The 24,688-nt window shown below is 37.1% G+C and overlaps 1 protein-coding gene across 1 annotated transcript; it reads right to left on the bottom strand.

Annotated features, from left to right (window-relative positions):
• Window positions 1–311: 311 nt before the first annotated feature.
• LOC140945630 (OTU domain-containing protein 3-like) lies at window positions 312–23,982 on the bottom strand. Its single transcript, XM_073394657.1, has 6 exons — window positions 23,642–23,982; window positions 21,194–21,342; window positions 12,738–13,012; window positions 3,877–4,044; window positions 3,021–3,120; window positions 312–1,171 (listed from the first exon to the last, which is right to left on the bottom strand). The coding sequence occupies exons 1-6, from the start codon at window positions 23,845–23,847 to the stop codon at window positions 627–629; spliced, it is 1,443 nt and encodes a 480-aa protein (XP_073250758.1). The 5' UTR covers window positions 23,848–23,982; the 3' UTR covers window positions 312–626.
• Between the last annotated feature and the right edge of the window lie 706 nt (window positions 23,983–24,688).

Raw genomic sequence — 24,688 nt, 5'->3', positions numbered from 1 at the left:
CCAGGCAAATATACCATCGATCACCCTGATCCTTTGAAAGCAAAAATATATATTGATTCAACGGTATATTACATACCATGAATGATTTTAAATGCGTTATTATGATGTGAAGAATAATGCTGATCTCGGAGGCTGTTAACCACCTATCTAAGCAACAAATTGCATATTAACTCTTCAAATCATACGAAAGCCAAATACAAGTAATTTTAGATATAGTGATATCTATTTTTTCTGAACTGCTTGGAATGATTTTTCTAGAGTGCTCAACTTTTTAGGGGCAATGAATGATATAATTGAAACATAGTTCAGGATTCAGAAGCAAAACATCACTTTATTGCTACGGCTCTGTTTTGTATGGCTAAAAGGCGAACACAGTCATCAGGCAATTTATCTATATACACTTGGCATCTTGTTTGTTTGGCCACCTTTTGAATGATGTGAAGAAATCAGTTTAATGCTGACCTGGAAAACCATGGATTCTCTGGAATATGAAGGAAAAGTTTTAAAAAAGTCATATCTTGTGTGATTTCTTCATGGATTTGCAAAAACTGTTTAAAAAAGAAAACAATGAATTTTAATTCTGTGCTATTTGGTCAGAATCCTATGGAGTTACTGACAGTAAGAATTCATATGGCGAGAATGCCTAAATCAGGAACAACAGCTGATGCAGTATGTTGTTTCTGAGTTGTTGCAGAGTCAGAGTCAATATGTGAACTAGCATTGTCCTTTCTCCTCTCTTCTCTACGATTCTTTTTCTCCTGCTTTGCAAGTTCCTTTCTTTTCTTGTTGCTCAAATTTTGTGCAATGCCTGATTCCTTCCTATTTTCAGTTCTACTCTTAACTTTGGGCCTTGCACCTTGATGTTCGTAATTTTGATTTGTCTTCTGGGTACTTGGTGATAGAGTTCCCTTTAGATCTTCTATAAAGCCTTGAAAACCTTCAGTCTGCTGAGCATGTGAATGAGTTACAGATCCCTCTCTTTGCTGTCCACGTCTTTCATTGTCATTAAAACAGTTAACACAAGTTTTACAAGTACCATCCCTGTTCTCACAATGCCTACTTGTTTCAATAATGTCACATGTGGCATCACATGAAGACTTAAGTTCTGCTTGAATCTGTTCAGTTGATAGCTTATTACTAGTTGAAACAAGATCCTGCGACAATCTGTGCCCTGAAACAATGAAAACAACAACACCAAACAAAATTATATTAATACCGTTGCAACACTAATATTAATGACAATACTGTCATTATTATTATTAATACATCTGGACCGAGCTGTTAAAAGCCTTATTAGCTTGAATCCTTGGTTTAATGTAAACAGTGTATCAGTTGTCATGGTAACTAACTTTGGATTAATGCCAACTCGTCCTTTAAACATGACACGTGGTCTATGCACAAAGTGGAGGTGATACTGGTCATTGTAAGAGCTTGGGGAGCAATCCCTAACAGCTTTTTCACAGTGCCCAGTCAAGGCCATTTTCTTAAGAAAAGAGTGTAACTGCTATTAAAATGTTTTTGTGAATTCCAAGAAACAACAACAGTTAATTCTGCACTACCCATATGCTGCAGGATAAAATCCTTTCAAGGCTCTCCTGGAAAGATTTTTAATAACCTCCCTAATCACCTCAGAATTTGTGAAAATTTGAGACATTTTCACAGGGAAGTAAATTCAGCTCAGCAGTATCTTTCCCCATACTCCAGAGTATTCATATCCCCGAAAAAAAACCCACTTCAAATACTCCCCCTTCCCACAAAAGCAATGTTGAAGTCGAACTGGATACCCAATCCACGGGATACACATTTTGTGGGTAAGAAAGTGCAAAATTCTAAGCAATTTTAGTCCTACATTGTAGATACACTTATGGGTTCCTCTTGTATTCTTTATCTACTAGCTGTTATACCTTTAATTTTTATTTGCAAATTAATTTTTTTTTATCAAATCTACCTTACATTTACCTTTTACATTTACCTTTTATCAATTTTTAGTCTACAATATTTATTTTTTAATTTTACATTTTTACATAACAGATAAATTAGTGCATGTGTAAGAGTCACTCTGTAAAAAAACTTTTAGTGATATTATACCATTACTATCATCTCATACATGAATTAAATTTAAATCTGCATTCCAGCATGCATAACGTCGAGCAGTGATTTTTTGGGCTACATCTTCTCAGTATTCAGTCAGATTAAAAAAATTGTTGAATGAATAAAATAATAATAATTTATTGCTTTGATGAAATATATTAGACTGCCAATTCAGCCATTTTCCCTCACTCCTCACCAATGGGGACGTTTCTTGGGAAAAACATCTGCTATTCGGGACCCAAAATTCCATAATCCTTACATATGAATTTTTATTATGCCATAAAAAACAAAGGAAATAAAATTTAAAAATTAAGATGTAATTTAAACCAACCTAGCCATCCTTACTACTGTATGTCAGACGGACATGCATTTTTATTCATAATGAATAACAATAAATGTACTGTATTTTCAAAATAATGAAACTGACATCTGTTAGGAGACAGCATGTCCAAGTGGCCGGTCAGCACATCAGACTTTGTCGTGATGTAGCATTCCCAGGTTTTAGTCCCGCTCCGGCCACTTTCTGGATTTCTCGGTTGTCCCAAGTTCAAATCAGAGGCCATGCTTGTAAATAGCCAACTGGCTGCTTCCTGTCAGTTGCAGTTTTAAATTCTGTTTCTCTTTGGATTATATTTTTCTAATTGTTTAAGTGGAACGCCTGTAAACTAGCAAGCTAAGTGCACTTTCCACTATAAATGAACCTCTTACTTTTAACTTTATTTAAATTACATTTTCTGGTAATGATTGGTAAAGATGTACCTCAGCAATAATTAAAACAAGGTTTACATTATTTTACGTGTTTCAATCCAACCTGCGATATTCAAATAAAAATCTTCCTCCCCGACAGCAAATTAATGTTAGGAGTTCAAGCAAGAATCTTCTTAATTAATCAAAAAGAGAACAAAGATAAATGCCCAGGAAGAAAAAACCTGTTTCCTCAGCAACATAGATCAACTGAAGAATGTAATGAATGGCAGCATCAACATTGTACATATTATCCATCAGAGCTTGTTTTATTACAACCAAATCCTGAGAATAAATGAAGACCAAATATTGTGTGAGTTCTGTTCATGTTACAACCCTAGCAAAACAGTAAAAACTTTCTTAAACTTGGTATTAAATTTTCACATGCTGGAGTGACGTCACCAATCCCTGAGCCAAAATTGTGCATAGGACATGTAGCAGATACCTTTAGTGGACCTTACCCATTATTAAGCATAGAGCGACCAGTCTACACACTGAAATGAGGATATGCTACTCAGTGGGCACTTCACAGAGGTTTGACTGCAATACAACACTGATATATAGTGCAGCAGCCTGGAACATTATTTACAATATAACGGTAGAAAGAAAAAAGACTATCAGCCTTTAATAATACATTTTTGAGAAGATTACTATGGGTATGACAAAGTAAGAATTATTGAGAAGGTACTAAAAAAAACTGGACGAAATGGAGCCCCTGGTCTTCAAGGAAACAGTTAACTTGGCTAGGTCACATAGTCTGTAAGGCTCCAATGACGCTCTCCTATGAGATTTTTTACAGGGAGCCAATATGAGGAAGGTGCCACAAAAGGCAGTGGATGAGATGCAGTGACATGGTAGAGAGAGACTAACAAGAACTTAGCTAGCTAGTACATATTGTTTTGTGTGTTTTGATGAGGCACTGAAGGAAGCCCAAAATAACTTGTAAGATGGCAAGGATTTGGATTGTGATGTGCTATGTGATACAGTACAGTGTAACAAAAGCACAAGAGTCAGCGAGTAAACTATAAAGTGATTAAGTACCTTACAACCTGTGGCTGTCGACACTAATTCCTCTGCTGCCATAAGATCACTCTCTTGTAGAGTACGATCTATGCCTTTGTCAGTACTGCTTGTTATAGCCTGCTTGCTTTTTCCTTTTCCATTGGTCTTCTTCTCTTTTCTGTTCTCTGAACATTGTACTTCAGTAGACTGCAAGAAACCATTTGATAAACTGCCCAGATTAAAATTCAAGATACCCCAATCATATTATCATGTTTTGACTGTTTTGAAGGTCAAAATAAAATTCAGTTAAGAGCAGTTTCAACCTGCAGTTGAAGCTCCACATTAAGCAGCCACCTTGTATTAACCAATTTGCCCCTGATCCACCCGTAACTGCCTGTGCAGATCCATGTCCCTTTTACCGCTCGTGACATCATCAGTTTTAATGGTCAAGGACAACTTTGTCCGCTAACTTGTGCAGAGTGAAGAGATCTTTCAAACCATCCCAGAATGAGCACAATTCAGTCAACAACACCGGAGAAAAAGGCAAAAAAATCATGTAACATTGACCTGGAAATTTCCATGAAAATCTTTCTCCACTACCTAAGAGTTAATTTTGCTTAGAATAGTCTACTCATGCACCTATGGTAGAAATATTAATCACCATCACCTTAGCTATAGTACATGTACCTTTCCTTTCATCTAATCTTAAGATCCTTAAAGCTTTCCCAAAAGCTTTTCCCACCAAAATGAAACCTACTAAATGGCCAGCAAAAGAAAAAAATGAGGCAAGAAAAGCGAAAAAAGAGGGGAGGAAAGAAAGCAAAAAGTAACAGTCAAGACCTCTGTTTCACTTGTTAACCGAAAAACTATCTCGAAATTTTGCTGTCTGTGCATGCCTGAACTTCACAAGCTAATATTTTGCATCTGGATCAAAAAGGCTGCAAAGTGTACGCCCTGTAAATGGCTTCATGGTAAGTTTTAGCTCTTTATAGCACAACAGTGACCAGAATACCCCTTGACTAGAACAGCTTCAAACGCATTGTTCGAAAAAATTTCCAGAGTCAAATGGGTTAGGTATCCTCGGGGACCCATAAAGAGCCGGGAGAAATGGCGCAAAGAAAGTTTTCAAGCACTTTCAGAAGAGCTTGAAAACTTTCGACCTGAAATAATTTCAGAAAAGACTATTAGCGGTCTCGGTCACCTCTATTAAACAGCCGGAGCCACCTTTTAGCAGCAATTAAGCACTGATACACTTTATTTAAAAATAATAAATAGATTTAGCCAGGGCTAAAAGCGAAGCTCCCATTAATAAATTTATAATTTAAACCAAACAATTAACTTGTAATCCACAAATCAGTTAACTTTAGGGCATATTCATGTGACTTTTGAAGGAAAGGCTAACTGATTCTAGAGAAAAATAAATTGCAAACTGTCCAAGAGTGAAACAAATCTTACATCGAGTTAATAGCCCTATACACTGTATGTACACTCAAAAAATAGCAATCATCTTCACCTCTTCGGTCACCTCTATTAAACAGCCGGAGCCACCTTTTAGCAGCAATTAAGCACTGATACACTTTATTTAAAAATAATAAATAGATTTAGCCAGGGCTAAAAGCGAAGCTCCCATTAATAAATTTATAATTTAAACCAAACAATTAACTTGTAATCCACAAATCAGTTAACTTTAGGGCACATTCATGTGACTTTTGAGGGAAAGGCTAACTGATTCTAGAGAAAAATAATTTGCAAACTGTCCAAGAGTAAAACAAATCTTACATCGAGTTAATAGCCCTATACACTGTATGTACACTCAAAAAATAGCAATCATCTTCAATCACAGTCAAGAGCATAATGGCTCTTGATCACAGTAGATTAGGCCTGGAAAACAAATTCTTCTCAAACAAAATAACACAGTCGCCCACCCACACCATCTGTGTTTTATAAGGTTAATTGGACAGCGCCAAAATATAATTTTATGCTATAAGGGCTGGTTAGAAGACATGATAGTCCTCAGTGGCAGCCAATTTACACGTAATTTATAGGTTGCATTAGGCAGGCCAAAATAAAAAATTAGGCCAAATTTTTTTACGTTCAACACGTTTACTTTACAAAATCTGGCCAACAAATCTGGTGGCATGTAAAGCAGCCTTTTATACTTTTCAGTTATACATTACATCTGAGGTAAACAGTACATACTATGAGGCGCTGCTTTTTAATCGTACAGACCTTGGAATGCAGAATGCAGTTTTTCACAATTTTGCAAGACAAATTGCATTCATTCAAAAATGTTCAAAAAATTTTCAAAATCACCTTTACAGCTAGCCGATACTCACTTTTGACAAGTGCCAAATTTGCAGTGCGAGCTGTCAGTGTTTGAAAGAACATTAATATATAGATTTAGCCAGGGCTAAAAGCAAAGCTCCCATTAATAAATTCATAATTTAAATCAAACAATAAACTTGTAATCCACAGGCCACATTCATGTGACTTCTGAGGCAAAGGCTAGGTGATTTTAGAGAAAAATAATTTGACAGTCCAAGAGTGAAACAAATTTTACATCAAGTTAATAGTCTTATTTGTACACCCAAAAATAGCAATCATGTTCCATCACAGTAGATTACGCCTGGAAAACAAATAGACCTATTCGTGTATTGTATTAAAGTCGCCCACCACCTTAACTTTATAGGTTTAATTCACAGTCTCTCCAACAACTCCGTTTGAGAGACTATGGATAAATGCAGGACAGCCCCCAAAATATAATTTTATGAAACACACGATAGTCCAGCTAGGTGGCAGCCAATTTACACGTTCCATTCCTCTGTCTGTCTGGTGTAAACCAGCCTTTTAAACATACTTTCTTTCATCATGTCTGAGGTAAACTTTGCTATGTCAGGCGCTGTTTTTTTTTTTATCATACAGACCTCGGACAGAATTTGTTCTTTTTTGCCCTATTTAAACCTATAATTCTGCAGGTTTTCACAATTTTGCAGGACAAATTGCACTCATTCAATATCCAGGACAATTGAAGCATGGGCTTCCTTTGCACAACAAACCATAGCATTGCATGACCACATTATAAAAAGTTTTCATGAAGAGAGAATGCCGGGACTTTTCAGTCAGAATAAATCTTTTCAGTTAGAAAAATCTGCTTCTGTGTGATATGCAGGGTAATAATTATGGGCTTTTAGTGAAAACAAAAATATATAGATTTCGCCAGGGCTAAATGCGAAGCTCCCATAATAAATTCATAATTTAAATCAAACCATAAACTTGTAATCCACAGATCAGGGCATATTCATCTGACTTAAATTTTGAGGCAACGGCAGAGTGATTTTAGAGAAAAATAATTTGACAGTCCGAGAGTGAAACAAATTTTACATCGAATTAATAGTCTTATTTGTACACCTAAAAATAGCAGTCATGTTTGATCACAGTAGATTAGACCTGGAAAAGAAATAGACCTATTTGTGCATTGTATTTGCATCATAATGTGGAAATTCCTGAAACAAAACGTTTTATTCCCAAGGGGTTTGAATTGGGTACAACATTGAGTTAACCGAATTGGTCTATTCCCACATAAAATAATCCAGTCGCCCATCACCTTAATTTTACAAGTTTAATTCAGAGTCTCTCCAACAACTCCGTTTGAGAGACTATGGATAATTGGACAGCTCCGAAATTAAATATAATTTTATGAAACACATGATAGTCCTCGGTGGCAGCCAATTTACATTTTCCATTCCTCTGTTTAAAAGGGAGGCCAAAATAAAAAATCAGGCCGGATTTTTTGTGTTCGACAAGTTTACTTTACAAGTAAATCTTGGCGACAAATCTGGTGGTGTGTAAACCAGCCTTTTAAACGTACTTTTTTTTCATCACGTCTGAGGTAAATAGTACTATGAGGCACTGTTTTTTTTTGTCATACAGACCTCAGACAGAATTTGTTCTTTTTTTGCACTATTTAAACCTATAATTCAGCAGTTTTTCACAATTTTGTAAGACGAATTGCACTCAGTCAATATCTAGGACGATTGAAGCACGTGCTTCCTTTGCACAACAAATTATAGCACTGACCACATTATAAAACGTTTTCATGAAGAGAATTCCATAATGCTGGGACTTTTCAGTTACAAAAATCTGGTCCTATGTGATATGCACGGTAACAATTATGGGCTTTTAGTGAAAACGATAAAAAAATTTAACCACAGGTACGCCTCCAAAATTTTTTAGGACAATCCTTTGCTTTGTAGCTTTAGTTTACAATTAATTTTTTTTTCAGAACAGCCGTCTTATGGAAATTATTCGACATTAGATTCTCATACAAACACTGTAATTTCTCGTCAAGAGATGGCGTCAAAAACCGTGACAAGGTCTATTGAGCGTAAAGTGTCTCTGAAAATCATGAATCAGGTAAGCATAAGCTTATTTATGTCTTAAGCCGGCTTCCGGGTGTTTGCTCTTTTTCAAAATGAACTCGAGGCAAGAAAATCGCTCAGAGCTTTCTTTTTACAGCCAAAATCATAACTAAATATTCTTTCATTGAATTTGTGGTCAAAAAATGTCTAAAGACTTTTTAAACGTCATACTGTTGTAGGTTATGAACTACTCGTGTATAAACTTAAGCCACATAAACTACGCTCGACCTCAGGAAACCGAAAAAAAAAAAAAAAACACATCAAAGACAGTAATTGCTCAGGCTTACCAGTTGAGATGCTGCTCCTGAAGGTCATCAAGTCAGGCCAGAATCGCTTGAGACTTTTCAACCCTCTTTGTACGCGTCAAGCAAGGGCAAGTGAGTAAGCTCATTTTTCAAAACGATGCCATTCGAAATCGGATTTCCAATGACTTCGACAAGCGGTGCATTTCTCAACCAAAAGTGCAATAAGCAAACCAGCTATGAATTACACAGAACAATCTTGAAATGAAAACGGTGGTTTAAAAATGATCGATCTGGAAAGTATGATTAAATCTTTACGACTAACCTGGATGAAAAGGATCTTCCAGTGCAACAATGGTGCTTGGAGTTCAAGCTTTTTATGGTTTTCGTTGGAACCTTTTGAGGGCCTCTTTTTTTTTTATTTTATTGTAATTATGACATTAAAGAGATACATATTCCCTCTAAATTCTATCCCGAAATGCTTCAAAAGTGGTCTGAGTTCGTAGTGTTTTCGATAGTAGAAGGGAATGTCAATATATTTTGTGGAATAACAAGAGATACATGCTGACAATGAGCCTGTTTTCTATAAAAAACTTTTTGAACAAGATGTCATTTTCATAAATGATCTTTTATTTGACACCACAAATTCTTTTACTATTGTTTCGAATAAAATTAGCAAGATTAACTACCTAAATTGGGCAGGGCTTCATCACTCTGTTCCAAAACATTTAAAGAATAGCAACTGTCTTTGCTCAGAAATAAGCTTAATAATTAAAAGAATAATTGCCCAGTGTCCAAAAAAATCCAAACACTTGTGTCAAGATTTCAATCTAACCCAAGACCAGCTGAAAAAAGTATTCCTTCTTCCACATGAGGTAGCGTTTGAACTTTATCTAAAAGCTTTTGAATACAAAGTCCTTAATTCCACATCTTTTTCGAATGTAGACACACCACGCAGTTTTGGAAGGAATTTCCATATTACTATTACACATTGACAAGATAATTCATCTGTCTGACCTTACAAGACATTATTACAGGAATATTATATACGAATTGCCCTTTACTGAATTATTTGACACTGATCGCTAAACTATACTTATGGGGTTGTAAAAGAAATCAGACTCTAAAATCCAGTCATAACGGCCTTTTCATCCAAGGTTAAAATTAAGTATGAAACAGAAAAGTAAAAATGTGTTAAAACTAATAAAATGGACAAATTTAATAAAAAGTGGTTTCTGCCCTTGGACTCTGTACCCTAGTGTCGTCTGTACTAATTAGAACGTATTTTTCTTTTTTTTTGTATTAAGTTACTTTACCGTTAAAGTTCATAATGTAATGTAATGTAATGTATTTGTAAATCATTGTAATGTAATATCATGCAATGTCATGTAACGTTAGTATTGTAACGCTGTGCAGTATAATATTTTAATAAAAGTCTGAAAAGTAAAAAAAAACAAAAAGCTGTCAACCTAATCATACTCATGCGGATGGCTTACATAACTGAAAGGCTAGTCAAGTTGTGCAAGGTCTATTCTGACATTTGACATCAGCTTACATGAGGTGTGTGTAAGGTTGGGCGTACGCTACGTCATAACCAAATTTTCTTGGATGGATAGTTACCAAATTTCGTTACCCATGGTGTTCCACTGCGTGCACTTCACACGCGCAAGAGCTCTGCTAAAAAAATTCCCCAAATCATCTTTTTGGCTAGCCGGACGGGTTCTCAATTTTGACAAGCACCAAATTTGCAGTGCAATTAATAGAGTTACCATTTCTGCTTCAACATGATAGAGAATTTGTTATGTTTAGGTTTTATTTCCCTTTATTTATAAAAGTGTTTATGGTTTTGTCATGTGTAAATTATCTTTAAAAACGAGTGATATTTACTCACAGAGTTTTGACTATTCCTGCATGCAATGTTTATGTACGACTGAAAACAACCGGTGCAGCGATAAAAATTGTGAGAGGGACTACTAACAATCAATAAAATAAATATAATTCAGTGCACCATGTACAGAGACAATAATTTTCATTCACGGAGACAAGTACTGAGAGTAAACGGTCTCTGAAAATCATGAGTCAGGTAAGCATAAGCTTACATGTATTTATGTTTTAAGCCGGCTTCCCAGTGTTTGCTCTTTTTCAAGATGAACTCGAGGCAAGAAAATCGCTCAGAGCTTTCTTTTTACAGCCAAAATCATAACTAACTATTCTTCGGAACATTTTCTTTGAATTGTCAAAAGCGACCAATTGCCTTCCCTGCATCTAAAAGCCGGTTGAATTTTCGCATCCGAGATCAATTTGAAATCAAAATTTTAAAAGTGCGGCTCATGAACATGACTTATTTCATATGCATTTCAAAAAAATTTAATTTCAGCCTGCGATCATTTGAAAAGTAGCAACTTGTCAGCGTATAACTTCAAAAAAACACTCGAACTCAGGGGGTCGATACCTGAGCCCACGATACGGTCAGGCGGTACTGGTTAGCAGATACACTATTTTGACAGCTGTCAATAAATCAAAACATGGATGTACAGTATCAGGTTGCAGGCTCCCAAACTAGCTAGAAAGTGTGAGATTAAACATTGGTGTGCCTGCGGTGCGGATGGACCGAAGGTTGGGTGGTCGGTGTACAGTCACGTGATTTCCAAATTTTCAAGGATGGATAATTTTTCTAAGCTATGGGGCTTCGAATAGTCTAGTTTCGAATTAAAAATTACCGCTGAATACGAACATTGACGACACATTCATACAGGGTTAACCTCGATGCAAAGTAAAATATTCAGAAATTCCAGCAAGTAAGTGTTTGAAATTTGAATATACACAATAGACAGAGTAATAAACAGGTCTTTTTCCCGTTGGAATTTGTGAATATATTACTTCAGGTGGAGGCTAAGGCTGTAAAAAATGCGTCTTCAGTTCTTTAATTCAGCAGTCATAGCGAACTCAAAACTGGACTATTGAGCCTGTGATCAAGCAAAATATCAGCGGAAAACTTAAAAAAATATGTGACCTTAATGGGTAGAAAAATGAGCCCGCGATACAGTCAGGTGATGATGGTCAGCAGATACTCTAGTTTGACAGCTGTCAATTGACCTTCATTAGAATGGCGAACATTCAAATTTACGGACTACGAGTGCGAGTAAGACATATCCGTCCGGCTTGTAGTGGAAAATGCCAGATCGTGTACCTGAGCGGACCTGAGCCCACATTATTAGTTTTCTCATAGTGGTCTGCACATGTCCCATTTTGACACCTGTCAATTGACCTTAATTTTGTTTGCGCATATAACTTTAAATTACTGTCAGCCGACCGACAGCCCTGCCCGGCGTAGTTTCATTTTTATGTTGAGTTGGTAAGTGTGACATATTATATCAGCTTATATGTTGGGCAAAATGACTGGTCTTTCATCTGAGCCCGCGAGATGGTCTTGTGATAATTGTCAGTGGATGTCTAATTTTGACAGCTGTCAATCTAATCATACTTATACGGATGGCTTACATAAATGAAAGGCTAGTCAAGTTGTGCAAGATCCATTGTGACATTTGATATCTGCTTACATGAAGTGTGTATATGGGTGGCAGGCGGGTGTACGTTACGTCATAACCAAATTTTCTCGGATGGATAGTTTACCAAATTTTGTTACCCATGGTTCTTCGCTGCGAAGAGCTCGCTATTAGAGTAATAAAAAATTTATTATGTTTATTTTTTTATTTAATGGTTTTATAACTGTGTGTAAATCTTTAAAAGCGCTTGATACGTGCGGCATTTTAAGTACTCCTGCAAGCGATGTTCATGTACGACTGAAAACAATCGACACAGCGATTGAAATTGCAAGAAAGACTACTAACAGTCAATAAAAAATATATATATAATTCGGTAAAACATTTACAGAGAAAACAATTTTCATTTAACAAAGAAAAGTATTAAAGTATTAAAAAGTATTTAAGAATCCTGAGTCTTTTAAAGTCTTTTATGTTTTAAGTCGGCTTCCCGTGGTGGCCACTTAATGGAGGTTCAATTATTGTAGTTTGATTCTCAATTTCTATTATTTCCTTTCTCTACTAGCCGTAATTATTGAGAATTAACCTAGGTTAACCTGAATTTCATTTTGACATAAAAGTTAAAGCTGTTAGTTTACTTATTTCCCTTTCTTGCAGTGAGACACAGTGGGTCTATGAGTAGAAGGAAACTCGTAGAGCACCAACTTAAGTTTCTTTTAAGATGTTAGTGTACTCACCATTGAAACAGAAGTGAAAATTGCTTGGTTTATTTTTGCCCAAGCAGGTTCTGAAGTGTTATCACTAATGTGCCGTATTGACGAATAATGTTCACCATTGTGATAGGAAATATGAAGCTCACGGATTTGCCCTCCATTTTTGCAGTAATCAACTCCATTAATCACCCATCGAGGTTCATTAAGCTGATGTATGACAATGTTCACCCCATGATTTCTTGCAAAAGCCACAATGCTATCATTTCCCCCATATGTTCCAAGCTTAGATAAATCTTGTACTGGAAAGAAAAAAATAACACAAGAATAATTAAATAGCTGTTGCCTAATTAAATCAATAATAATAATAATAATAAATTTATCTGAAGACTGCGTTCTTTTTAAAATGGCTTTTTACTTCGGCAGAGCACAAAGTAAAGGATTCGCGATGCTCAGGAATTTCCCAAAGTCTGTGAGTTTTTGGTTAGAGTGGGCCATTTGACAAAGTGAGAGCAGAATTAGTTCAATTTATCTTGAGATCACTGCAATTTCTTTGATTTATTATTCGAGGAAAAAGAAACCACTATTATTTTTGGCTTCCCTGGGGTTTGAACCTACTCACCCACCAGCCGTCAGATCAGATGAGACTCTAAGTTAAGGGATTAGCCGAGTGCGTCACTGCGGCCCAAGATAGTTTGTATTGTGAAAAATAGCTGCAAATTATGCACTAGGTTGGGCATGCAAAGTCCGTGAGTTTTCAGTTAGAGTGGGCTATTTGACAAAGTGAGAACAGAACTAGTTCGATTTATCCCGAGATCACTTTGATTTCTTTGATTTATTATTCGAGAAAGAAGACGAAGAAACAATTATTATTATTTTTGGCTTCTCCGGGATTTGAACTGGACTTACCTGCCAGCTGTCAGATCAGATGAGACTCTAAGTTAAGGATTAGCAGATTGTACCACTGCGGCCCAAGGTAGTTTTTAGTGTGAAAAATAGCTATAAATTATGCACTAGTTTCGAGCAATTAAGATTGGACACACAAGTTTTGTGACTTTTTGGCTTGTTACGGCTATTTCATGATGTAAGACCGGAATTCCTTCAAGATATCTCAAAATCACTTCGATTTCTTTCAGCTCCTTATTCGAGGAATAAAATTAATAATTTATGTATTTGTTTTGGCTTACGACTCACCAGCGACATGTCAGACGCTATGTTGAGGGATTAGCCGATTGCTCCACCACGACCTAACGTGGTTTGTCATAAGAAAATTAGCTATAATATTGTGCACTTGTGGGTTTCGGGAGGGAAATGGAGGAAAAGGGACAAAAACAATCAGTTGGTTCAAATAAAATGATTGAAATGATAAAATGGCTAAAGAGGAGCAACCAATAAAGTTGTTCGGTTGGCCGCTATCTATCATTTTATTAATTTATACAGTGGTTACAATGGCTATGACTTTGGTTCGATTCGCTTGCTTCAAAGCAAAAAAGTCAAAGACTGATCATTTGTCTTCTGAAGGTATCAAGGAAAGGCTTTGAACCTTTTTACTTCAGCGGAGCGTGATGTAACAGGGCCCGCTGAGCACTTTTCCAAGTGGAGGGGGGAGGGGGCTGCTCCACCTCTTCAATTGAAGGGAGGAGGCAGACTCTGTCCCCCCAGCCCCTCCCCCTGCGCTGGCCCTGTGTAAAGGATTTGCAATGCTGAGGGATGTTTCAAAGTTGCATCTGAATGTCCCGAAGTTGCTTCAGAATTAGTTCGAGCTATCTTGGACATCTTTGATGTAATGCATCAGTCAATTCCACCTGCGCCCAGCCTCCCCCCTCCCCCCCCCCCCGGACTGACCCCCGGGCATTAGCATTTTTTTTTGCCTTGGATGGCAAATACCCGGGGGTGGGGACTCTTGAGCTGTCAAATCCCCCGGGGTGGGGACGCAAAAAGAGGGCAAATGCCCCTTTCTCTATCAACACTGCAACATTTTTCATTGATCGTACAGTCAAATAGTGCCATTTTAACGTGCGATTTCTTGTTTCAATTAATGTCTTCCTTTGTAATAGCGCAAGGTTTCTAATTAAGACTTCACACCGCGACGACATGCACCAGTTTATGGTTTTACTATTGATATAAAATTATTGACATTAAAATTAATAGAGCGCTGTAATGTTATATGTTATGAATAGTTTTATAAATATGAAAGGATGTTCTTCAAATAATATCAACAGAAATTTGATTCAATAACCAAAAAACGTTAATTCACATCGAGAGCTTCAATTTCGCTACATAATTCTGGCTTTATAAGTAATGAAGAAATGCAACATACATGTAAAATCGAGAACATGCCTTTACAACCCTCTACAATTTATTCCTGTCCTTTACAGACAAGCCAATCTACTTTTTTTCCAGTCAAACCTTTTTTGTAGTTATATTCTGATGGGAAACCGCGTGCATGTCAAAAGCTCGGGAATGGCCCGGGGGTCGGCAAATGCCTGGCCCCCGAGCAGTGCAAAATTTGCAAATGCCCCTGGGCGCAAGTGGGATTGACTGATGCATTATTCTTATCCTTATTTATTATTCATATTCAATGCAAAAGTATTTTGCAGAGAACATCGAAGCAATTTGGGCTGGTAGCCTCAAAATGTGAGCAAAAATCGAGATACAAGAGCAATTTTCAGTGCGTCTCACTTTGCAGATGAGTTTGCTTATGTTGCACGATATGTTTCCCCCAAGTGCATTTCAGTTTGGCTTTTTACTGCTGAAACCTTATTTTTTCCCTCTAAAATCTAGCTTGGAAACCCTTTTACAACGTGGAAAACCCACCTTTATTATATAGTGTAGTTTGCCTGTTAAATTCCAAGCTAATAACAGGGTTGTCACTAAGATTTCAAGTTGCCAGGTATTTGTTGTTAGTGGCAGGGGAAGTCCCAAGCAGTCATGGAGCCCCCCCCCCCCCCACCCCCCAAGAAGTTTTTGAAGTGAAACTTCTATCATTTTCCAAAAGGCATTACCGCCCCAAAAATGCAATCTTCATCAAGAGTACAGCTATCATTAGCGGTTTTATGATGATCACGTCTTTGTTAAAGAAAACTACAACATTCTGAGACACTAAAATAATAAGTTTTTACTTTACCTAAAGGCTCGTTGGAAGGTTTTTTTAGTGGCCGCCAAATGGGAATATACATGTAAGCACCAGGTCTGAAAAGAATGACAGGTAGGCACCGGTCATGTTATCTGCGCAGTCTTATCTTCATGCAGACAAGGCGTATGCTGGCCAGTGAAGTGTTAAATCACAATGATACTTTACAAAATGTTAAAAACGTGGAAACGACAATCGATTCTTATATGGTACAAATGAATTAACATGCGCTATAAAATCAATTGTAAATCCTCATTTAGTTATATGTAAGAACGAAACAACTTACGCAAAACAAAAACAAAACTAAAATAACAAATGAATTAACCCACGGAGAAGCGGAAAGAAGACAAGCGGACGATGAATGTACGAAAAAGCATCATAAACATAAGGTTACTATGGTTTGTTGAAAAATAAAAGTATGATAAAGCTAAAACAAATGTAACGTACAAAAAATCACGGATAAAATATGGCAAAACTAAACTGCACAACTGGTAACATTGGTGGTCTCGAATTTAGGAACGAAACATCTCTTAACATACAAAGAAACTGACCTACAGAAAAGCGTTTAAAAGACAGGGCTAATACTTTATAAATGACACTGAGATGTCAAAACGAGACTCAAGGAGAAGAATGCAAAAGTAATGCTAATGCTTAACTTCCCTTTTATATATAACTTCTTGGAAGTAGAATTGAGAGGATCTGATCATGACCTGCGGACAATGATCGAACATTTCCGATTGACTGTGCATTATTCTATACACTCGATACCTAAAGCTAAATGTAGACCTGGTCACTTAAATGTCAATTTTTTAAACATAGCAATCAGTCATAGTCTTCATCTTCAAAGCCTTCATCGTTATATTCAACATCAACATCAGCATCAGGGAGATTTAACGGTCAAATGATGCCTCAACTTCTTCTGTGGTGTCAACAGAGATCTGCTCAGGTCTTTCATCGTGAACAAAGAGTGCAGATTCCTTTGCCACTTGTTCGACATGTTCAACACAAAGCCGACACAACGGTTGAAACTAGGGGCATTTAGCTTCGACAACGTCACTTTTAAAATGAATTGGCGTTTTTACCAACTTTGTCACGTTTATTTCAATTCGCTGAAAATAGCTAATGTAGGCCAATTTCCCTGGAGTTGATTTCTTTGGGACCACACTCAAGTTCAGAAAGAGAAAGAAAAGCTTGTCGTCGCTTGTTTGCGTCCTCCATAAAATGTGAAAATAGGCATTTTCACGTCGTAGTCGTGCAGTAACGGCAAAGAAATGTACAAAAAAGCGTGATGCACGTGCAAACTAGTTGTTTTGCTCAATAAACCTATAGAGTGTTTTCACTCACGTGGCCAGCATCTATGCAAATTTATTGGAACAAAAGAAAGCGTTTGCATAACAGAAGAGTTCAACCCCCACAGGACTGGTTTGGGACACCAACATGGCCATCGTTTCATTGTTTTGGGACACCAATATGGCTGCCGTGACGTCACGTAAAAACACTCTATTGCTTTTTTGACATTCTCGTTGCTGTCGCCGTTGTCTTCGCTAAACCTCCCTATTGACATTTCGTGAAAGGAGAGTTTTCGCGCATGTGTACTAATACCAAATTTAATCTAAGTCAGATGTCTTTTTCCAACATTTCTTAGTTTTAGCACACGAGAATTTCAAAATTACTTAAACCTGCTGCAGATGAAACTTGCATTTAGTTTGATGGATAGTCTTTGTGTGTTTCAAAGGTAAATTTAATTTGGTTTAATTTAACGATGAAAGTACATTTAGCCGGGGGCCATACTCTGAGTAGCCGGGGGATCGGAAATCCCCGGCCCCCGACCCTGGCCCTCAGTGACAACCCTGTGATAGATCAAACTTTCAGTTCAGTACTAGGGCCAGAAGTGTAATGATTTTCACGCAAACTGTACTGCCGTGTTTGTGGATTTTTTTTCTAAATCCGGGCCGAAATAACTAAATATGCTTTTCAGTACACTTTTAAAAATAACACCTCACAATAAGCAAAAAAGAAGAAGAAAAGAAACAACAAAGTAGGGACCTTAAGGATGCTATTCCCGGTGGGTTACCCATCCAGTTTCTAACCCCACCCAATAGGGCTTAACATGAGTGGCGCTACAAAAAAAATGACTTTTCAACTGTTATTGCGAGATATGTATTTCTCGTTTATGTTTCAATGTTGCACATGAACTATCCTCAGTCCTTGAGTGCAAACTGGAATAATATCACTTTTTTCACTCAGGCTCTTTCTAATGACTTGGAGAATATCGAGAAATGGTCAACTGAAAAGAAGACTAAAGTGTCACTTGTTGCGAGAAAAAGGTTACAACATAAGTTTAGTGAGGAAACAGCCACCTTAAAACTATGCCTTGACGCCACAAATGTCGACCAGTTATCTTATCACAAGTTACTGGGTTTAATCGTTGATAAAGATCTTAGCTTTCAAGCACACATAGATGAATTACGTAAGAAACTGTCAAAACGACTTGGACTTTTGAGGCTTATTAGTCCTTATCTCAAGCAAAGACACAAGTTAATTTTCTATATTGCCACTAAAAGCCGGTTATGCTGTACCTGAGTCCAATCTGGTCATCATGTAATAAAGAATTGCTACAAAGAGTCTTACGGATGCAGAAGAGCTGAGCTGCACGCATTATATTGGATGCCAAAAGAACAACACGCACATTAACCACATTGTATGTTTAATGAACTTAACTGGATTTCATTTTTTATTGAGGCATATATAAGTAGATGTTCTATAGCCTTTACGTCAATAAGAGAATAGAGGGTAAAACTCTAGATTATTTTAATTCTATATTAAAGACAAATTCTGAGATTCGTAACTGATCCACTTGTTTTGCAAATTTGAATTTTCATTGTCCTGTTTTTAAGAAAAACACAGAAGGGGGCTTTACCTTTAGCGTGCGAACTATTAGAAATTGGAGCGAACTGTCAATGGACGTAAAGAAGGTAAAAAATGTGAAATCTGTAAAAAGGAAATTGTATACGAATTTGATTGCTAAGCAAAAAGAGACAGGTAATTTTGAATATGATTCTTTTAAATATTAAGTCCGTAAAATAACTTGTTTTAGATAGTTAATAGTTTTTAAATAGTTCAAACTTCTAAATAATTTTAAATTGTGTCTATTAATGTTAACTTTTATCTTTTTATAGTGACAGTGTAAAATTATTTTAATATCAATTTTGTTTTTATGTTTTATAGCGGGCCACAAGTTTATCAGTTTTTTCATAACTGTCATGTGTTTACCCTCTTTAAATAAAGGTGCTACCTTACCTTACCTTACCTAGTGTGGAGATTGTGAATTCTCGGCAAGTTTTGTCAGGGAGTGTACCGATGTTAGTAAGCTCCATTGCTGAAGAAGGTGTGAAGTTAACTGTACATGTACAAGGAACGTGTTGTTGTGGAGGAGATAAAGGAAGTGGAACTGAGATCTCGTCGTGTGTAATTTATTTATGACAGACATTATAATCAAAATGGGTTACAGCCACGTGGTTATGCACCTAGCAGACTTCCGGTGAAGAAGTTAAGATGTCTGTTACACAAAAGGAGAAAAGTAAGGGTATTTGTATGGAAGGGTATCCGGAAAAATATCATTTTCTTACTATTCCTCCGCATTCACAATTAATCCACTTGTACCATGATGCCGAAGTGTATGCTCCCATAGCAACTTGTTCTTCTTGGAAATGTACAGTCAAACCCTGTTGATGGGGACACTGAAGGGGCCATAGAATGTGTCTGTATTATTGGGTTTAGAACTATATTAAGTGGGTCATTTTATTAAAGTAAAACAAACACCTTTTATAATCCTTGAGTAAGAATGAAGAACATTAGCATTGCCAAATTAAACATCTCTAAACCCTCACAAAGCCATCACTCCATAGACAAAATCCATAGAAACACTCAGAAATCGATCATCTACATATTACTTAATCAAAACCGTTTTCTACATAACGGGTGTCCATATTAAGCAGGTTGAATTTGGAGAAAATGTAAGGGCTTTTCCCAGGGACAAAGAAAACTGTCCGTGATAATGAGGTGTCTATAAAGCAGGGTTTGAAGCCACTTTTACAATAAGTTTTGTACATTTACACACTATCGTTTTTTTTATTTTATGTTTTATATCTTAATAATATACATGAAAAAGTTTCTCAATTGTGATTGGCTAAGAGGAATGCAGTTTTTGGGTAACATAGTGCAGAAAAAAGGTAATTGAGTGCAGAAAAGAGTAACAAACATGACATTCTGATTGGCTAATAAACAAAGGAACTCACTAAGAGCCAATCAAATGCACCATCTAAATGGCGCAAAATTTGGATCCGCTGCAGACCAGTTTCGTGCAAAAACCGCAATGGTTGGTGTTTGCAACTGAAACAAATGTAGAGGAGAAGAAAAACCGCTCTAAAAACGAAAACATTGTGAAAAGCACTGGTTTTTGGCTCTTTGTTTGGTGCATAGATAAGGAAATAAAAAATTACTGATGACATAGAAAATTATGAGCCGGCTGAGCTTAACACTTTGCTCGAGCATTTCTACGCCAAAGTAAACAATAAAAAGGGTGAAGATTATGAACCAGAAAGCCTTAAAGTAATGATGGCATCGCTTGATAGACACTTAAAGGACAAAGGCTGCACCGAGAAAATGACCGAGAATTTAGTTTGTCCAAAGAGGTGTTGGAGGACAAAGCAAAACAGCTTTGCTTGGCTGGCTGTGGTAAGCGCCCAAACAAAGCTCAGCAAGTATCAGAGGAGGAAGAAGAAATTCTCTGAAGAATGGAAAACTTGAGGTAATAACCCAGAATCTTTATTTCAAACACATTGAACAATTCCATGAACTGTTCAGCTCGTTTCTGCAGCTTGCAAACTTTAAAAACATGGAGCAAAATGTTGTTTTGACTGCATGTGTGACGATATTTGCAGAATTTGAATAATTTATTTTTGCACATAGTTTACACGTGTTGACTCCCTATTAAAGAGATTTTAAAGCTATCTCACAATTTTTTCATGAATATTATTAATAAGTAATCACATGATTTTTCTTGTGCAATTTGGAATAAATAAGCACTCATAAATTTTTCAAAGACCACAAATTGCATTCGCCCTACGGGCTCGGGCAATTTTGTTAGCCTTTGAAAAAATTTACTTGTGCTTATTTATTCCAAATTGCACTCAAAATCATGTGATTACCTGTAGTAATAGCTATTCAATTTGATGCACTGCTAGACATGCAAGTTGGCAACTCATAATTTAAAGTACCTTTAAATATAACTTAATTTCATAATTTCCTAATAGTCACTAAAGGGTTTGGTTCAAATGTCACTACTTACAATGTTGATCAAATGTTATGTTGTCCTCCATAAATGGTTCAAAATCATCTCTATGGTCTCTCATGTATTTAACTGTTTCTCTTCGGTGACGGGCATGACTTGTATGGTCTCCATCAATCTGATCTCCCAAAGAACGAAACAGGCAATTTCTATAAGTACACATGTACCAACATAAGCTGAGGTTTACATAACATGCTATTTGTTAAAACAATTCACAGAGTGTTTCAATGATTGACCTCTGTCCAGTTTTCTCAAAAAAACCCCATAAAATGGCCATAAATTGATCATTGGACCTCACAGGAAAGATGACACACACATTTTAAGTAAGGAGTAGACCATTTTTATTGAAATCTTTCGATAATATTCAAAATTACAGAAATGATATGTTTATATGTTTTTTCACCATATTGATCCTTAGATTTTGAATGTTATGCTGGGGGGGGGGGGGGGGGGGTTGGAGGAGAAATTGTTTCTTATCCCAAATTATATCCAGACCCCTACTCAATAGCACCCATGTTTTTAGGTACCCCCCCTTCAATCATGTTAAAAGATTTAAGGGTCCTCCTTTCTTACATAATACCCAAATGGTAATAACAAATAACATTTTCTTTACTCTACCGTTCTTACTCACTGTCACTTCTGAATGTGCTAACTAGCAACAGAGAAGCACTTCACACTAAACTGAGAAAGAGATTTCACCTAGAGCCTCTCAAACAGCTAATAGAGCAAGGATATATCAGTGATTGTGTTATAATTGAGATAAGACAAGCCATCGAAAGGTTAGAGGCTGACAGGACCGATCAAGGAAGAAAGAAGATAATCAGCCAAAGCTTACTGCTTTTTATATGAGCAGTACATGTTCTAATAGCAAAAAACTTGACAGTGACACAGACAGTTGAGTCCACATCAACCTCATCTACAAATAATGATTTGGATAGTGAGATTGCATAACATGACTTTATGCATGTGTTCATTTGTTAAAATGCTGATGAAATTGTTTCAGTGTTACACAATAATGGATGTTGTGTTGATGCACCTACTATTTGAGCATTAAATCTTTTTGTCAAGATGCTGATTAAATTGTTTTAGTATTACACAATAGAGCGGTTTTCACTTGACTGTCGTAAAACCAAAACCAAAGTAAATACACTAGCCAACCAAAGGGCGTAGTAAAACTAAAACCAAAACCAAAACCAATTACTTTCGACAGTCAAGTGAAAACCGCTCTATAGGACTTTGTTTAAAACTGAATCTAAATCAGGTCCTTTAATACTCAAGCATCATGCTGCTCAGTAGGGATGCTACTTAAAAGAAACCTGAAGACCCCCCCAAGGTCATCTTTTGGCATTTTAAGGCCCCCCATATTCCATCCAAAAAAAGTTGAAGGCCCCCCAATTTCTCCTCCACCCCGTCTCTTCCAACTTAAACTGGTCGCTTAGAGCTTGGGGAGTAACTGAGAATACCCTGCCTCTTCAAAGTTGTATTCCTGGCTTTAAAAGAAGACGGTGTGCATTTTGTCCTTTGTCCTAATGAAAATTAAGGGTTTGCATTTTAGGATTTTTTTGTCCTAAACAGGGTCAGGGTTTCAAACCCTCATCAGCTCACCTAAACCCAAATATTGGTCGAGTACCCCCCTCCCAGAGTTTTATGGCTTTCATTTTCATGCATCAGAAATATGCTGAAGTGAACAACACCAATCTGAATCGTAGTGATCTAAATTAGGAAAATAGAAGAAGTTAAATTCATTGCTGATCTGTGTAGAGAAATGGCAGTAATGTTCAATGATAGATCTAGACCAACACATCGTGCACTGATTGTCATTGGAACAGACTACCATCAGTGAAGGAGTTGAGGTATCCAGTCACTTTGTTCCATGATTAGATCGTTCTGAGTTAGTTCATTTCACAACACTAGTACATGTTGTCTGTATGGTTTTCATTTAGTCATTGCTTCTAGTGGGAAAAATGTAGCATTAAGGTGGAGCATTTTAGTGGGGAAGCAAAAGCATAATGTAAAAAGCCTATTTTCGCTACTAGTGGGCTATAACATAAACCCTAGTAGTAGCTCAATCAATCAGAATGCAGCATTGATAATAGACCACTTGTTGGATTTTACTAAAAGGGCTTAGCGACCCTCCGAAAGTAGTGATAGGAAAAGGCTGCTAAATCCGAAAGTGACAAGGCTCGTTTAACTTTCGGAACTTTACGGTAGTATGTCTATTTGTCGTTAAAGCCACTGAAGGTAGAAAAGCGCATAAAAGGGATAACTGCGTTTCCAAGTATCCAGCTCTTTAGGGGATACAGCTTTAAAGTGGTAGGGTATTATGCACTTACTTATCAATTGTGACATGATCAAGCAAAATCAATCGTGGAAGCAAAACCTCTTTATAAAATGTATTAGGTCGACCGACTCGCGCGAAATTCGTAACGGGCTTATTTTATAACTCACCCATCTCCAGGAATATCCTTGATTTTCAAACTCAAAGCCTCCAACTGGTTTGAAAAACTAACAAAAGTGTCATCGTCTTCCAAATACTCCTTCGCTTTCCGCTCTTTCTTTATGGCATTTCGCCTCACTCGATCGTCTCTTTTCCTTTCAAGCTCTTCTCGACGTTGGCTTTTCGTCTGTTTCTTGTTTCCACTGTTTTTGGTCATGACTTTTTATGCTTCAACAAGGATTACATCCGGACTGTTAATAAGTTGATCGTTTAGAAAAAACCAGAAGATTTGTGCACGAAGTTGGATTCGGTGGTGTAATATTGTGTCACACATCAGTGACCCCTACACAAAGAGAAAAACTTAACAACGTCTGCACACAGCGAACTAAAACGATTGGGCAGCCAAACGATTGCTGATTAGTGCATTCCACGGCGCAAGCCCCTTTCTCCCCTCGACTCTCCCCTCAAGGTAGAACACAGGTGGCCCAAGCTCATTACATGAACGTGGACGTGCTCTTGCCTGCGAGCGGTGTTGTGTTACAAACGGTTACTTACAAAGGCTTGTATGGGATGTAAACGGTTTTTCTTAAAAGAGAGAAAAAATGTTATGTTTTTAAATAAAATCGACGTACCTTATTGCCTTGTTGTATTCTTTGTTGTTTGCCCGCGTCTCAGGCCGTTTTGAAGCGTTTTCGGCGAGTTAGCGCTATTTTGGTGTTCCACTGCTAAGAGAAGGACAAGGCAGAACAGTGATTCCCGGAGTGTCCGTCGCTCGAGGCGAATAATTCCGCTGGAAAATTACCCCCGGTCTCAATTCCTCCGGAAATTCAAAGCAGAGATATTGCAGTTCCATGTCCATTCTTTCGATTCGCAATTTTTCCCACAGATCTGACAGATCGTTCACTAGTGATGCTTTCATCTCTTGCTCGATCGGCTTCCGAACTTCGAACTGGGCTCGCACAGGCAGCCCAAGCTCGAAATATGAGCATCGGCGAGCATCGGCATTGTTGCGTACCCAGGGGGGTACTCGGGATTTCAAGTGACGGGGATGATCGAAT

The sequence above is a fragment of the Porites lutea genome, chromosome 1 (assembly GCF_958299795.1).
Source record: "Porites lutea chromosome 1, jaPorLute2.1, whole genome shotgun sequence".
In the NCBI taxonomy this organism is placed as follows: domain Eukaryota; kingdom Metazoa; phylum Cnidaria; class Anthozoa; order Scleractinia; family Poritidae; genus Porites; species Porites lutea.
Note: the sequence above shows the minus strand (reverse complement) of the source record. Positions and strands in the feature narration are given on the sequence as shown.

What these genes read in the sequence shown, in the direction of transcription:
- LOC140945630 (XM_073394657.1), bottom strand. Translation starts at nt 23,847, where the DNA reads ATGACCAAAAACAGTGGAAACAAGAAACAGACGAAAAGCCAACGTCGA. An exon ending in CATAACATTTGATCAACATT is followed by an intron (nt 13,013 to 21,193) that starts GTAAGTAGTGAC and finishes TTTTCTTTCCAG; the next exon opens with TACAAGATTTATCTAAGCTT. An exon ending in CTATGTTGCTGAGGAAACAG is followed by an intron (nt 1,172 to 3,020) that starts GTTTTTTCTTCC and finishes TCATTGTTTCAG; the next exon opens with GGCACAGATTGTCGCAGGAT.